Raw genomic sequence first — 12581 nt, forward strand, 5'->3', positions numbered from 1 at the left:
ATGGTGATGGTGATGGTGACGGGTGGGGACGTGATGACGAGACAGCAAAGTGGGCTGCACGCAGTGGGACTGAGCTGGGAACCGAGCTCGACCGCGCTCAGCTGACCAAGTATCATTCCCAGGGACCGTGCGTCAGACAGCCTCAGTGGCTTCAAGAGGTAGCCCCCACCCCAGCCGCTGAGCTGGACATGGCGTGACAAATGGGAACCTTTCCTTCTATGATGCTCATACGGGGAAGCGTGAGTCAACAAGGCGGGAGGTTAAACCACTAGACACGAGAGTAATGCCAGGCCCTCTGCAGCAAGGTCAGCACTGCCACCCTGGGGGCACCGCTGTGCAGTTTGCAAGACGACCACGTGCAGGAGCAGGCCGGGCAGTCACAGGCTCAGTCTCTGCTGTGTCCTCTCCTGTGTCCCCACGCAGCTGGCTGGCTTACTGACCTCGCTTCGCTTTTAACAGGAGCAGCGTTGCGTGGTGGGTGGGAAGCCCTCTGCCACCACTGCTAGCTGTGTGGCCTCGGCGAGTCATCTCACTGCCTGGGTCTCAGGTCCCTCAGTCAAGAAGTGGGCATGGCCATAGTGTCTACCTCCTAGGTTATCGGGTGGTTACGTGAGTTAATCATGTACCTGCTCATAAACAGGCGCTATCATCATCTGTCATAATACTCAAAATTAAGAACAAACCCGAAGGGATTTACAAAAGCTGGTCCGTGTGAGCCCAGCTCCCCAAAGGGTCGTCTACTCTGCATTGAAACAGGCCCCAAACACCTTTGGGGTTTGAAGAGCAGAGCTAACAAAGTCGCCGTTGCCTCTCAGCGTGAAGAGGATGTCTCTCCATTGCCCGGGTTCTTGACTTTAAATTTGGCGGGGAGAAAACAGCCTGGTTAGAAACACCCCCCCACCACCTCCAGCTCCAAGTGAACTCTGTTAGGCCTGGGCAAGGCCACGGCTGTGGATACAAGGAGGAAGGATGGAGGCCACACCCTTGGGTGCCATACCCACCCTTCTTTCTCACCACGAAGCTTGTATTGCGTAGAACTGATGATTGGCAGCTGCCCCTTTGGTCCTCCGGTCCAGCAACTCCTGGGCCGATGGACTCACGCCGTAGGCCTCCAGCCTCTGTTTCTTGAGAAAATGCTTTTTCTGATTCTCCACTTTCTTTAGGTCGCTTTTCCTGCTGGCTTCTTGCTCCCGTGTCAAGGTGGCATTTGCTAAAAGCAAAACAGTATCTGGGTCTTCTGGCCGGGTGATGTGAGACGGGGGACTTTTAGCTATAAGAATTTTCTAAGATTAAAGAAACAAAATGAACTGGGTAGACGTCATCCATTTGCAAGAATCATCCCAATATATCTTCTTATGACCCAAAATCTCGATCTTGGCGATTCTACCTAGGACATCCAGGAAAGATATTCTTAAGATAGTCCCGTAGGAAAACCTGCAGCAGAAATAGTCCACCAGCTCATACTATCTGGGATAGACGGCTCCTTAAACGCAAGGCCTATGTGGGTCACCCGCGTGGAGAACGCTGATGCCGGCGACACTTCACCCTCGCGCCCGAGAGAGCCAGCTTCTGCCCGTCTCTGGGTGGTGGGCTTCGGTGCTTGGCGCTGATGCTTACGAGACCAAGCTCACATGCTTGTCCTCCGCCGTGTCCGCTTCCTAGCATCCCACTCCGCTCGGCTCCACAAAACATTTGCCCAGTGCTCGCTCAGCACCGGATTCCGGGGTACACGGCAGAAAAGCAAATGTGAGAAGGTGTTCTCACACGGAAGAGATGACAGTCCCGGGAGAGCTGGGATGTGCACCGATCATTTCAATGAAATGCGACAGGGACCGAGCACTGTACCAGCCAGCGAAGGCACACGTGGCTCCCCATTCTGAAGGTCCGTGTAATTGATACCTGAGCTGAGTCTGTACAGAGGCTGTACAGGCAAAGGTGACGGAGGGGAGAGGGGACGAGAGCTTTCTGCTACAGGGCACGGCGTGAGCAAAGGCAAGGGAACACGCAACAGCCTGGGGGCACGAAACGAGAAATACGGGGTTGCCGTGGCCCAGAGCTCAAGGCAGGAAGGTACAGGGAATGAGGTGGGGACATAGCTGAGGACCCGTGATGGGGGTCTCGGCCTCGCTCCTGGAGGGGACGAGGATTCAAGGATTTCTAGCAGGTGAATATCGGTAGTCAGACCAATATTTTAAGAGCTCTCTGGGTGCTGAGTGAAATGTGACTTGGAGGAGGACAGTGTTAGAAAGGGGCAAGGGGTCCGTAGCCACCGTGATGGTTCAGGTGAGGGGCGGGGAGGCCTTGATGACGGTGACGGCGGTGGGGTCAGAGTGGAGGCTGAGAAGTCGAGAAACAGCCGCGTCCCGCTAGTCTGAGATTCCCGATAAAACCTATAATTAACGTGGCAGCGCTGAGTCTTGTGTTTGGTTTAAAAAGCGGTAACTCTCCAGTGTGCCTCCTACTCAGCCTTACAAACGGTACCTCTTAAAATCGAGGGGATCCAGCCACCTGGAGATGAGCCCACAGGGCTCCTGGCGGCTTGGGTGCACGTGGCAAGGGAGAAGAAGGCTGCAGACAGCTGGGAGGCTTGGGCGACTTCCAGATTTCTGGCTTCAGTGACATCTTTCAATCGGTCCGCGGATGCGTGAGCGTGCTGTTCTTGGCCGGAGGCCCTCCTCCTGTTCCTGTCCTCACCGCAACCTCACAAGCACGTCATCGGCCCTTCCAGCCTGTCACTCACTTCCTCATGCGGCAGTTACGGGGGCACCTGGTCCTATGCTAGACTGAGGCTCCGGAGAGCAAAGCCTCTCTCCTTCCTTGTGCCTGCATGTCCCGCAGTGCCTTGTGTACGGGAAGGACACAGCTGGACAAAGCAGCTGAGCAGTGCACAGATGGGGGGCCCCCACCCTCGTCATCACTCCCATCACCACGCCCATCATGGGACAAACTAGGGAGGTACAGCGGGAATAGCTCGGTGCAAACCCGACCCCACGCCCGGAACGACTTAAGACTTCCAGCTTGGATAAAGAGCGGAGGGCAGGGATGTGGCCTCTCTGTTCAGAGACTCTGTCCTCAGAGTCACTTTCCTCAGAGGGCAGACCACTGATGACACCGCCTGTTCCCTCCTCCACGCCCATGTATGGACCGGACCCCACAGGGCGGGCCTTCTCCCCACGGCCACCAAGGCGGCGACCCAGCCCTCCGACGGGCTGACACGGCGCCCCCGTATCTGGGAACCTCCCCTGGAAACGAGATCCCCCTGCCCTCCTCACTCAGCGTCAGCTGTACTTTCATTCTCAAAGACACGCTGGCTTCGGCCACCGCTCCGACCGAGAAAGGCGAGATCGCGAGTGAGAACTTCATCACGTTAAACGTGGCGATCACGCAAATGCCTGGACCGAGAGAGGGCGGGAGCATCACACCGGGACCGAACTCCGGAGCTGAGAACCGGTGGCCCGTTTGGGGTCCTCACAGGGACATTTTTCATCCCATGGCTCAGGAATCACGGGTTGGCACAGGGGTAGCAACATCTTACTATAGTTTGCTTTGGGATTTTCACCAAAATGGTGGGAAATTTGATCCCCTAGTCTCTGTCAGTCCAGAGAGGATAAAGTGTGAGCGGTCAGCATGCTCAGAGGCCCCAGATCGTCCCGGATATAACAGGCCATGTGAGGGGTCGGATTTCACTCATAAGTCCAAAGTTTGAATAATCTAAGAGTGGGAAGAAGCCACTAAAGGTTTTCCAGCAGGGGAGGGACAGGATGTGACTGGCATTTGTAAAAGGTCACAAGGGCCACTGAGTGCATATGGATTTTAGGGGGAAGGAGGAAAGGAGGGGCTTAGTGGTAAATTGAAGAGGAACGGACCCCAAATAGATTCCGGATGTGGAGCTGACAAACTTAGAGCTATTTTCGAGCTTGGACAGCTCACCTTCCCTTAGTCTTCAAAGCTGGGATCCTGTTCCTGGTCACGTGTGTCACTCGCATGGCTTTGCACACAGTGGGAACTTAGTACGTGTTTATTGACTTAATCTGACTTGTTTTAAATGGAGTGAAATTGCATTAAATTGAACGCAACTAAATTTATGCAAATCAAATCGGTCGTCTTGGAGCGAGCTCCCTGTGTGAGGAAGCGTTTCTGGTCCTTCGAGAGGGTCCCTCTGGGCTGCCAGTGTCCCAACCCGGGCCACTGCCTTTGGAGAGCTGGGAAGCAGATGTTCTAAAGCCACTCCCTGAAATGTGGACGCGCAGCTCTGGGCCGGTTACGTCTGGTCTAAAAGTGTAATTGCAGACCTAGAAAGCCAACAGTAGCAGTGGTTCAGGTCATCAGCCAGCCAACCACCTGAGTCTGTGTCAGCAATTACGCAAATGTTCCTGCTATTAGATTTGCATTTATAGTTGATTGAAATGCTTTTAATATTATCTTTAAAAAGAAAAGCTATCTATGCACCCTCATACCTGTGCAAGGCATGTCGGGGCAGAGGGTCATCCAATGATGACGGGGCTGCTGCAGGCAAGGAGGGGATTTATGTGTGCGTGTGCGTGTGCGTGTGCGTGTGCGTGTGCACGTGTAGGCAGCCTCTAAGTCAAGGAGCTATCTTGAAGCGGCTTTTTTCCGCTCGCAATGCTTTAGTGTATTATTTTTGTAAGAGGTAACTGGTCAGCACCAGCATCCGTATGTCCCAGTCAAGGCCAAACCACATGGTGCTCACCTGTCGAGCCCTTGGATTCACCAGAACAGATGGCTGGTTGTATTGTAAACTCTCTGTAATCCTTGGGAAAGCCTGCAGAGCAACACAGAGCGCCCCCAACCTCTTCTAAAACGCCTGCCCAAGAACCCTCAGAAGAGCACATTCTGAGGCTGGTTCCTTAAGTTGCTGCTCGTCCTACCTCGGATGGTGTTGGTTAAAGACTTCTCCCAGGCGTACATTCGAATCAGCTTGATGCAGGTCACGAACTCATTCCTTGTCTGAATCTGCTTGTCTCGTTGCCAAAATTGCTGATCTTCGGAAGGCTGAATTGAGTTTAGCCATAAACGTCTGAAATCTAGGTATAAACACGTGGTCAGGGAGAACTGCTGAGCTGCAGTCGGCCTAACCACCCAGGGACTGGCCCGTAAGTGCCAGGAAGGGTCCTAAGGGCAGTTAGCCTGAGCTTCCTGGCTAAGTCCTAACCTTGAGTCATGGCAGCTGGCACGGGCTGGGGGACATCGCCAGGGAATGGGCAGGTGATACAAACTCATGCATCACCAGGATGCAAAAAGAGTGTTGTGTGTGTGTGTAGTGGGGGGACTTTTGATAAACTGGAGAAGCACACCCTCCCTCCCCCAGAGCATTCAAGTGCAAGTTTTTTAAAAAACTACACTGTGCCAAGGAAAAAAAAGCACCTCTGTGGGCGCGAAGTGGGGGCACGAGCTCCAGGTCCGAGCCCCGGAAATGCAGCCTTCGTTATAACTCGGTGAGACACGCAGGCGCGAGCGACAACACTCGCCAAGACCCGCCACAACCTGGATGGGGCTGGATATGACGCGCACAGAGGTGCCGATGAGAAAGGCGTGCGCTGCACAAACAGCCTTTAGGGCAGGGTTGGTGGCTGGCAAGGGGCAAAACAAGGCGGCCGCGAACAGGAGTGGCTATCGTTCGATAGTATATGGAGCGCCTGGAAGCAAAGCGCAGGGGTTCAGGCTCGGGAAGGCTCACCCAAACATTTTCTCAGCTGAAGGCTTTCCCGACGGCTGGGGGAATCTGAGGGTAGGAGGGAAAAGCCGCCTTCCAGCAGAAGGGGACCAACGCGATGGGTCTTGTGGGTCTCATTCTGGTCTGACTTTGAAGAGGTCCGCCTTTTAGGACTGAGAATCCGAATGGAGAAAGACGTAGAGAGATACAGTATCGCCCAGGAGCGTGCCGGGGAGATGCTGGCTGCCCACCTGTGCCTGTCTGCCCTTCCCAAATAGCACGGCTCCGCCTTGTTCAGGGCAGCCAGGTGCTCGGCTAATAGACTGCGTTCCCCAGCCTCCTTCATGGAAGAGGCGAGGCCGCTTTAAGGGCAATGAGACCCAAGCCGCAGTGTCAGAAGGCACTCCGGGGATGCCGGACCCAAAGGGAGCCAACTCGGCTGAGAGGACGTACCCCTGGGGTTCTCCTCTGCTTCCTGCCCCGGCCAGCTGCCTGAAACATGGGGGGACCCGTTATAGATGACACGTGCCAGGACGGTGATGGAGAAAGACAGGAGGATCCGGAAGTCCCCACACTGGCCCTGGACTGACCTCTCTGTTCAATCCATCGCTATGTAGGGGTTGCTGGTATACGCGCTTGAACCTGACCAGAACTGATACAGGATGCTTTGCACACACTGAAGGAGAAACTGTAGGAAAGAAGCGAGTCTTTTTTTTTTTTTTAACTGACACCACCACCCGGGGGGTCCCCTGACCGGGGACATTTTCCTGTATAAATGGTGAGGGTTTCATCTTAAGGACTAAGGGCTTGAGAAAATGTCGATTCTGAAGTCCAGCAGGCATCATCTTTTTGTGACGTTGGCACCCCGAACGCTACACAGTCAGCGTGCTCAGTCAGATACGGTGCCCCATCCTGCCTCCACCCAAAGGGACAGGACGCGGTCGCCCCAGGCCTAACGGGAACGGCGAAGACTTTCCGAATTCTCCAGCGTGGAGGGAGCCCCGCCCCCCACCCTGGCTCTGATTCCTCCGGCGTTCGAGTCTCCGCCACCTCGCTTAGCAGGGACGCGGGACGTCATGGCAGGACGTTGGCAAACAGCAGAGAGGCAGCTGCTCCATCCGGGAAGCACGCTTCACACATATTCGGAAGGCTGGGGATTTGGTTTTCTAAATTAAACTCCTTCTGGACCGGCTCACCTCGCCAACTGAGATGTGTGGCAGCATCTCGAAGGACAGCAGGTCTTCGAAAACCAGAGTGGAGGCGGCCACGTTCAACCGGATTGCCGTACGCTAGTTCATGGCCCAGGCGAGGGCCCGAAAGAGGACTTTGGTAAACTCAGTGGCAAACAGGGCTACGCGCAGGCCGTGCCAACCCAGACACTCCTGGAGGCACCGGAGGATTTGGTGAGTGAGAACCGTCTGTAACGCGGTGGAGAGGGGAGAGGACCCCTGGGGGGCTGAGGTTGGGGTAGGGGGCCTCGGATGCAGTCACGAGCTGACTTTACGAGGTGAACTTTTTAATTAATTTCGGTGGCGGCTGCTGTGCTTGGCAAGGATTAGCTTTATGAAAATTCGCCCCCGAGGAGCTCGGAGATAATGACAACGTGTTAAACCCACCAGCTCGTAGAGGAAGTAACGAATGGCGTTCTCCGTCAGTCTGGGGGCCTGGGAGACGAGGCAGAAGGGGGGCCCCACTCACCGGCCCTATAGCTGCCATGACGATGCACAGGATGTTGGCCACGACGTCCATCAGAACACGGGTGCTCTGGACTTTCCAGACGGCTCGGCCCAGAGAGGCTTTCTCGGGCCCCGCCCTCTCCACCTCTTCGTCTCAAAGGATTCGAAACCTGTGCAGGAGGAAGAGGTCGAAAACCAGGGTCCACATTCCCACTTGCTGCTTGAAGCCACTCCAATGGCAAACCTTGCGAGGGAGCTTCGTACGACTCGCCCCTGGCGGTGGTGTCCAGACGAGCAGCGGTGACCCTGCGTGGGAGGTGGGAGGTGGGAGGTGGGAGGGGCGGGAGGCGAAGCCTGAACTCCAGCTCGGCCGGGATCTGGCGTTCGGGCACTTCCCAGGCTGACACAAGACCAGTTCCCGTCAAACACAGAGGCAACGGAGGAGTCAAGAGAAAAATCTCCAGGGCAGGAAGGACCTTGTCCATTTCAAAGGTGTGAAAGGCCAGTGGGATAGGAGGGAGGTGAGTGAAGGGGGAGGGCTGCCTTGACATTGGGAGGCAGGGCAGGGCCCCAGCTCATGGAAAGGGGCTTAGATTTCATTCCCAATGCACGGGAAGCCATTGAAGGTTTTTACATCGATGTGACAAGATCACACTACGTATCTAAAAGAACTCGAGGAAACAAAACACGATGCCAGCCCAGGCAGGGTCCGGCCAGCACAGAGCAAAGCGGAATTCCAGCCACCGTGGTCCCGGCAGAGAGCGCCTACGAACCAGCGACGTCCCGGCCGGATGGTCCTGCGCCTCGGGCCGTAGCCCCTAAGTAGTCCTCTCTCCCCATCCGCCCTCCCCAGTCCTCACCCCTCCGGAGAATGGACCACTGAGTCCAGTCAGCCCAGCCCCGCCTCAGAGAGCAGCCACTGAGAAGGGTCACCAGGGCCCATGGGTGTCAACTTCCCCACCCAGGAAACCGGCTCACAGGCCCCTGCCTAATCTCGGCCCATCTCTCAAGGTGACCCAAGCGAATCCTGGTACCTTTTGGCATTGGAGCTGGACAAGTCATAAGGTGACAGTGGGGGCAGCGTGTCCACAGTCAGCGTGTGCTGATAGCCTCTAACCATCGTGGGTGCGAGCCAGGAAAATGTGGCGAAAGCAGCCTCGCGTCGTCCAGGGGGTCGGGTGCCAGCCTCAGACAGCTGAGACGTGTGGGGTCATTGCACTCAGTCCCCGGCTCGAGTTCTTAACCACAGTGACAACTGCAGCCACGCGCAGAACCTGTGACCTGCTCCTGCCAGCCCCCTGAGTGGCAGTGTGGTGGGACCAGTTCATGTAACCAGTTCATGTAGCTTGTGAGAGCTGGTTGTTAAATTTTGAGGAATTCTGCATGTCAGTTGTTAAACATAGGCAATATTAAAAATTAAATTACATAAATTTACATAAATTATATTGAAGACAAAGGCAATAAGTACTCAAAACTCATCACTTCCTAATTGTTTTACTGAGTGTTACTAGTATCTGTGCTTTTTAAGTTATGGGGATCTATTGTGTCTGTGTGGTGCCAACATCTCATTTAATAGGGGCTGCGGCATATTTTCTTAAACATTAGCTATGGTCTCTCTCACCAAAAGATGGGAGGGATTAAGAAGTTTGAGCATCTCCATCAAATCGAACAATGACGGATTTGACGACGGGATGACGGACGGATGGACGGATGTTTGACGGGGTGTAAGGATGGATGGATGCAGGGCAAATGGGGCGGGTAGATAGACAAGTAAGTGAGCAGGTGAATTTATTTGACGAAATGGACGACGGATGGGGCGGCGAATGGCGTGGATGCAAGTATTTATTGATGGACGGATGCTGGATGGGGTGACAGATGGATAGACGTTGACGGGCAGATGAAGTGGGTAAGTGATTTGATAGACAAGGCTTTGTTGGTGCTGCAAGGCGGTCTTTATCGAATGGACGGATTGATGACGGCAGGCGGACGATTGCGTGATTTATCGACGGACGGACGATAGGCGGCAAGTGACAAGTGGGACGGGACAGACGACGACGGACGCCGATGGGTGATGGAAGATGGATAGATGATTGATGGGTGGATAGATGGATGGCTGTTGGATGGGTGGATGGATGATGGATGGATGTTGGATGGGTGGATGGATGGAAAGAAGAAAGGACAAAAGGCATATAGAGCAGCATGGGAAGCAGAGACAGTGCCCACGGTCCTGATGGGCTGGCCTTCCCACCAATCCTCCTTCTGGTTCACCTTGCGTAGGGTCTCACAGGGGTCATGGTTTTCAGGCTGGGGTCCTATCTCTCTGTGAAGCATCTCTGGTGGCCTCGCCGGTCCAGATGCTGATGGCCGTCTGGAGCCCTGGGCTCTTGGCCTAGGGACACTTTCACTCTGCAGCAGGGAGACAGAGGAAGGTTCACTGAGAGATGGGGAGCTCTGCGATGCGATCGGGCCCCCTTTATTCCACGTGGCCGGCTCCCTCGCTCCAGCCCCTCAGGCCTGGCTTCACCACTTAGCGTCCGCATTCATGGGGGATGTGGCCAGAAGTCCCACCACGTCCCTCGACTCCATGCTGAAGCTTCCTCATCAGCAAGGGCGTTCGGTTCCCCTTTTGCCCCACTCTGAGTTGACTGGGTGCAGAAACCCTATTATGGACTTGCCGTTGGGTGCCGGCCCATGACCAGTGTGACTCCCAGCCTGGCAAAAGAGCCCCAGGGTGGCAGGTTTGCTGTTTTAGTGTGACCCAGAGAGAAGTTTGTCACATGTGCACACATACACACACACACATATACCCTTCCTAGTTCTCTCAGATACCCGGAGCCTGTGCATCCACATCCCCTGTCCCTCTATTCAAGGGTCAGAGACTGTCAGCATTCCCTGGACCAGGCACATCTGGGCACAATCCCCCCGCTGCTGGGACCACTGTCCCCTAGGAAAACTCGCAGCCCGAGTGGAGAGGACACCTTTTGCAGTGGCACCCTCTCCTCTGAGCGGCCTAGATACAGGGAGACCAACGTGCCCAATGGCCCTGCAAAACCCCTTGTTCATGTTATGTTACGAGCAGCGCTGCTACACAGTAATTTATTCTTTCTTGCAATAGAACTTGAGCATTAAAATGTCTTCTCCCCAGAAAAAGCAAATCTCCCCAAGTGAAAACTGGTGGGGGAGGGGCATGTTTTATAGGCAGCAATTCTGTTCCAAATGTCCTCACCATTAAGTTAGTGGATATGAATTACATGAGCAGCACAGGCCCAGCCCTCGGCTCCTAATTCAGCGAGGAGATTAGACGCTCCAGACAGGAACTCCCCACGCGTCCCACCGACCTGCCCGTTGTCCGCATCGCACCGCACCCTCCATCCGCACCACCGCACCGCCGACCGTGCCCATGCCTTCCTGCTCCCGGAATAACCATCGGTCACTCCCGCCCCTGGCTCTCTGCGCTCCCCGACCACGACCCGAGCAGCCTGACATCCGTCCCCTCACTTCCCCGATCCCTGCTCAGCGTTCAAGGCTCAATCCAGACGTCCTGCCTCTGGGCAAGCTTTTCTTCTTGCTACCTATTTCCCCCGGAGGACTGTGGGCCTCAGAACTGTCTTGTTCACAGCGGTACTTTCAATACCTAGACGTAGATGCTACTTCATAGACGTTTAATACTAATTTGTTGAATGAATGAATGAATGAATGATGATGAGACACAACTCCTCTCCCCAGAAAGGAGAAATAAGCGCGGGATTATTCATGAAAATATAACATTCATGAAAATATAAATGACAGCATAGTGTTAGCTCTAGAAAAAACAAAAAACAAAAAAATAAAGAGTCGAGGCTAAGAAGTCAATCGAGGAAATAAAATGGAGCACTAAATAATACATTAACTCGAAAAAGGTAGGGAAGAAGCAACGGAAGAATAAAGTCGGAAGGCATAAGTAGAAGACAGATAGCAAGACGATAGATTTCAATGCACCATTATCAATAATTACATTAAATACAAGTGAAGAAAACGCTTCAATTAAAAACCAGAGATTGTCAGACGGGCTGTACAAGCAAGACCCGGTGACATGCTGCCTACGAGAGATGCGTTTTAAATACAAAGACACGAAAAGATTGAAAATAACAGACGAAAAAAAGAAATACCGCTCTGGCAGTACCAGAATCACAACCCTACCCAGCAGGGCCTCTCCCGCAAGACTCGCATGCGTTAGTTTTCCCGAACGCCCTTCACAGCTTCGTCCTCCCTGAGTCCCGTGCCCCTGGCTTTTCTGCACTTGCTGTAGGAAGACGGTGGAGGGCTGCCAGCGGCCACGGGCAGAGCCAGACAGAGAAAAGTAAAGAAAGTGGCCTTGCCCTGCGGGGGGTCCTTGGCTCCCTAAGTAAATGCAATCCAGCCCTGCACAGAGGGGCAGGCGGAGGGAAGGCCGGCCGGGCGAGCCTTGCACGCGGCCTCTCTCCCGAGCCCCCCATCCTCCCTGTCGCTGCCAGAGGACAACACGGGATGCGAACGGCTGAGCCGCGGCAGGGCCCTGAGATCCACCCAGAAGGCGAGTCTCAGCAAAGCCGGGGCAGGAAAGCAGAGCAGCAGATGAAGGACGAGCCGACTGGCCGTTCCGAAACCCGACGGCAGTCACCTCGTGGGGAGAGAATCGCTGAGTCCCAGCGTGAACAGAACCCAGGAAGACGCTGGATGCGGCAAACTCAGCGTCCGAAGTGAGAATTCCCTCCTGGCCGACCAGACCGGGGGACGACGAGCTCCGGCAACCCCAGTCACTTCTTTCCGAGATGGCCCTCACGCAGGATTTCTGCGAATAATGGGCAGCCTGAATCTGGTCGTGAGGACACATCAGACAAACCCAAAGGAACGTTCACAACCACTTTGAAAACATATCATGAAAGGCACAGGAAAACGAGGGGACAGTCCAGATTTAAGGCAACTAAAGAGACCAGGCGGCTGAGACGCCATCCTGCACCGGGTCCTGGACCAGGACAGAAAACGAAGGATGTTATTAAGACAGCTGGAGAAATTCGACTATGGTCTATAGATTAGATAACAGTATCATATCAAAGTCAGATTTCCTGATTTCGATAATTGTACAATTTGATAACAATTTTGATAATTATCATTCTGTAAGGGAACATCTTGATTCTTGGGAAAGACATACATTTAGAGATAAAGGAGCAAGATGTGTCAGAAAAATAATAATCATGCGCAGAGAAAGGGTG

The 12581-nt window shown here is 54.2% G+C and overlaps 1 protein-coding gene across 1 annotated transcript in view; it reads right to left on the reverse strand.

Annotated features, from left to right (window-relative positions):
* Positions 1 to 10705, reverse strand: part of ABCC12 (ATP binding cassette subfamily C member 12) — a 26901-nt gene extending 16196 nt beyond the window's left edge. Inside the window, 13 exon segments of the mRNA XM_039881084.1 lie at positions 998 to 1085; positions 1088 to 1283; positions 3289 to 3392; positions 4890 to 4983; positions 4985 to 5038; positions 5506 to 5627; positions 5630 to 5657; positions 6871 to 7092; positions 7373 to 7520; positions 8385 to 8502; positions 8505 to 8536; positions 9619 to 9756; positions 10689 to 10705. Coding sequence (XP_039737018.1) covers positions 998 to 1085; positions 1088 to 1283; positions 3289 to 3392; positions 4890 to 4983; positions 4985 to 5038; positions 5506 to 5627; positions 5630 to 5657; positions 6871 to 7092; positions 7373 to 7520; positions 8385 to 8502; positions 8505 to 8536; positions 9619 to 9756; positions 10689 to 10705 — 1361 coding nt within the window.
* Positions 10706 to 12581: the final 1876 nt, after the last annotated feature.

Source organism: Pteropus medius, unplaced genomic scaffold (genome assembly GCF_902729225.1).
Source record: "Pteropus medius unplaced genomic scaffold, Ma_sr-lr_union100, whole genome shotgun sequence".
In the NCBI taxonomy this organism is placed as follows: Eukaryota; Metazoa; Chordata; class Mammalia; order Chiroptera; family Pteropodidae; genus Pteropus; species Pteropus medius.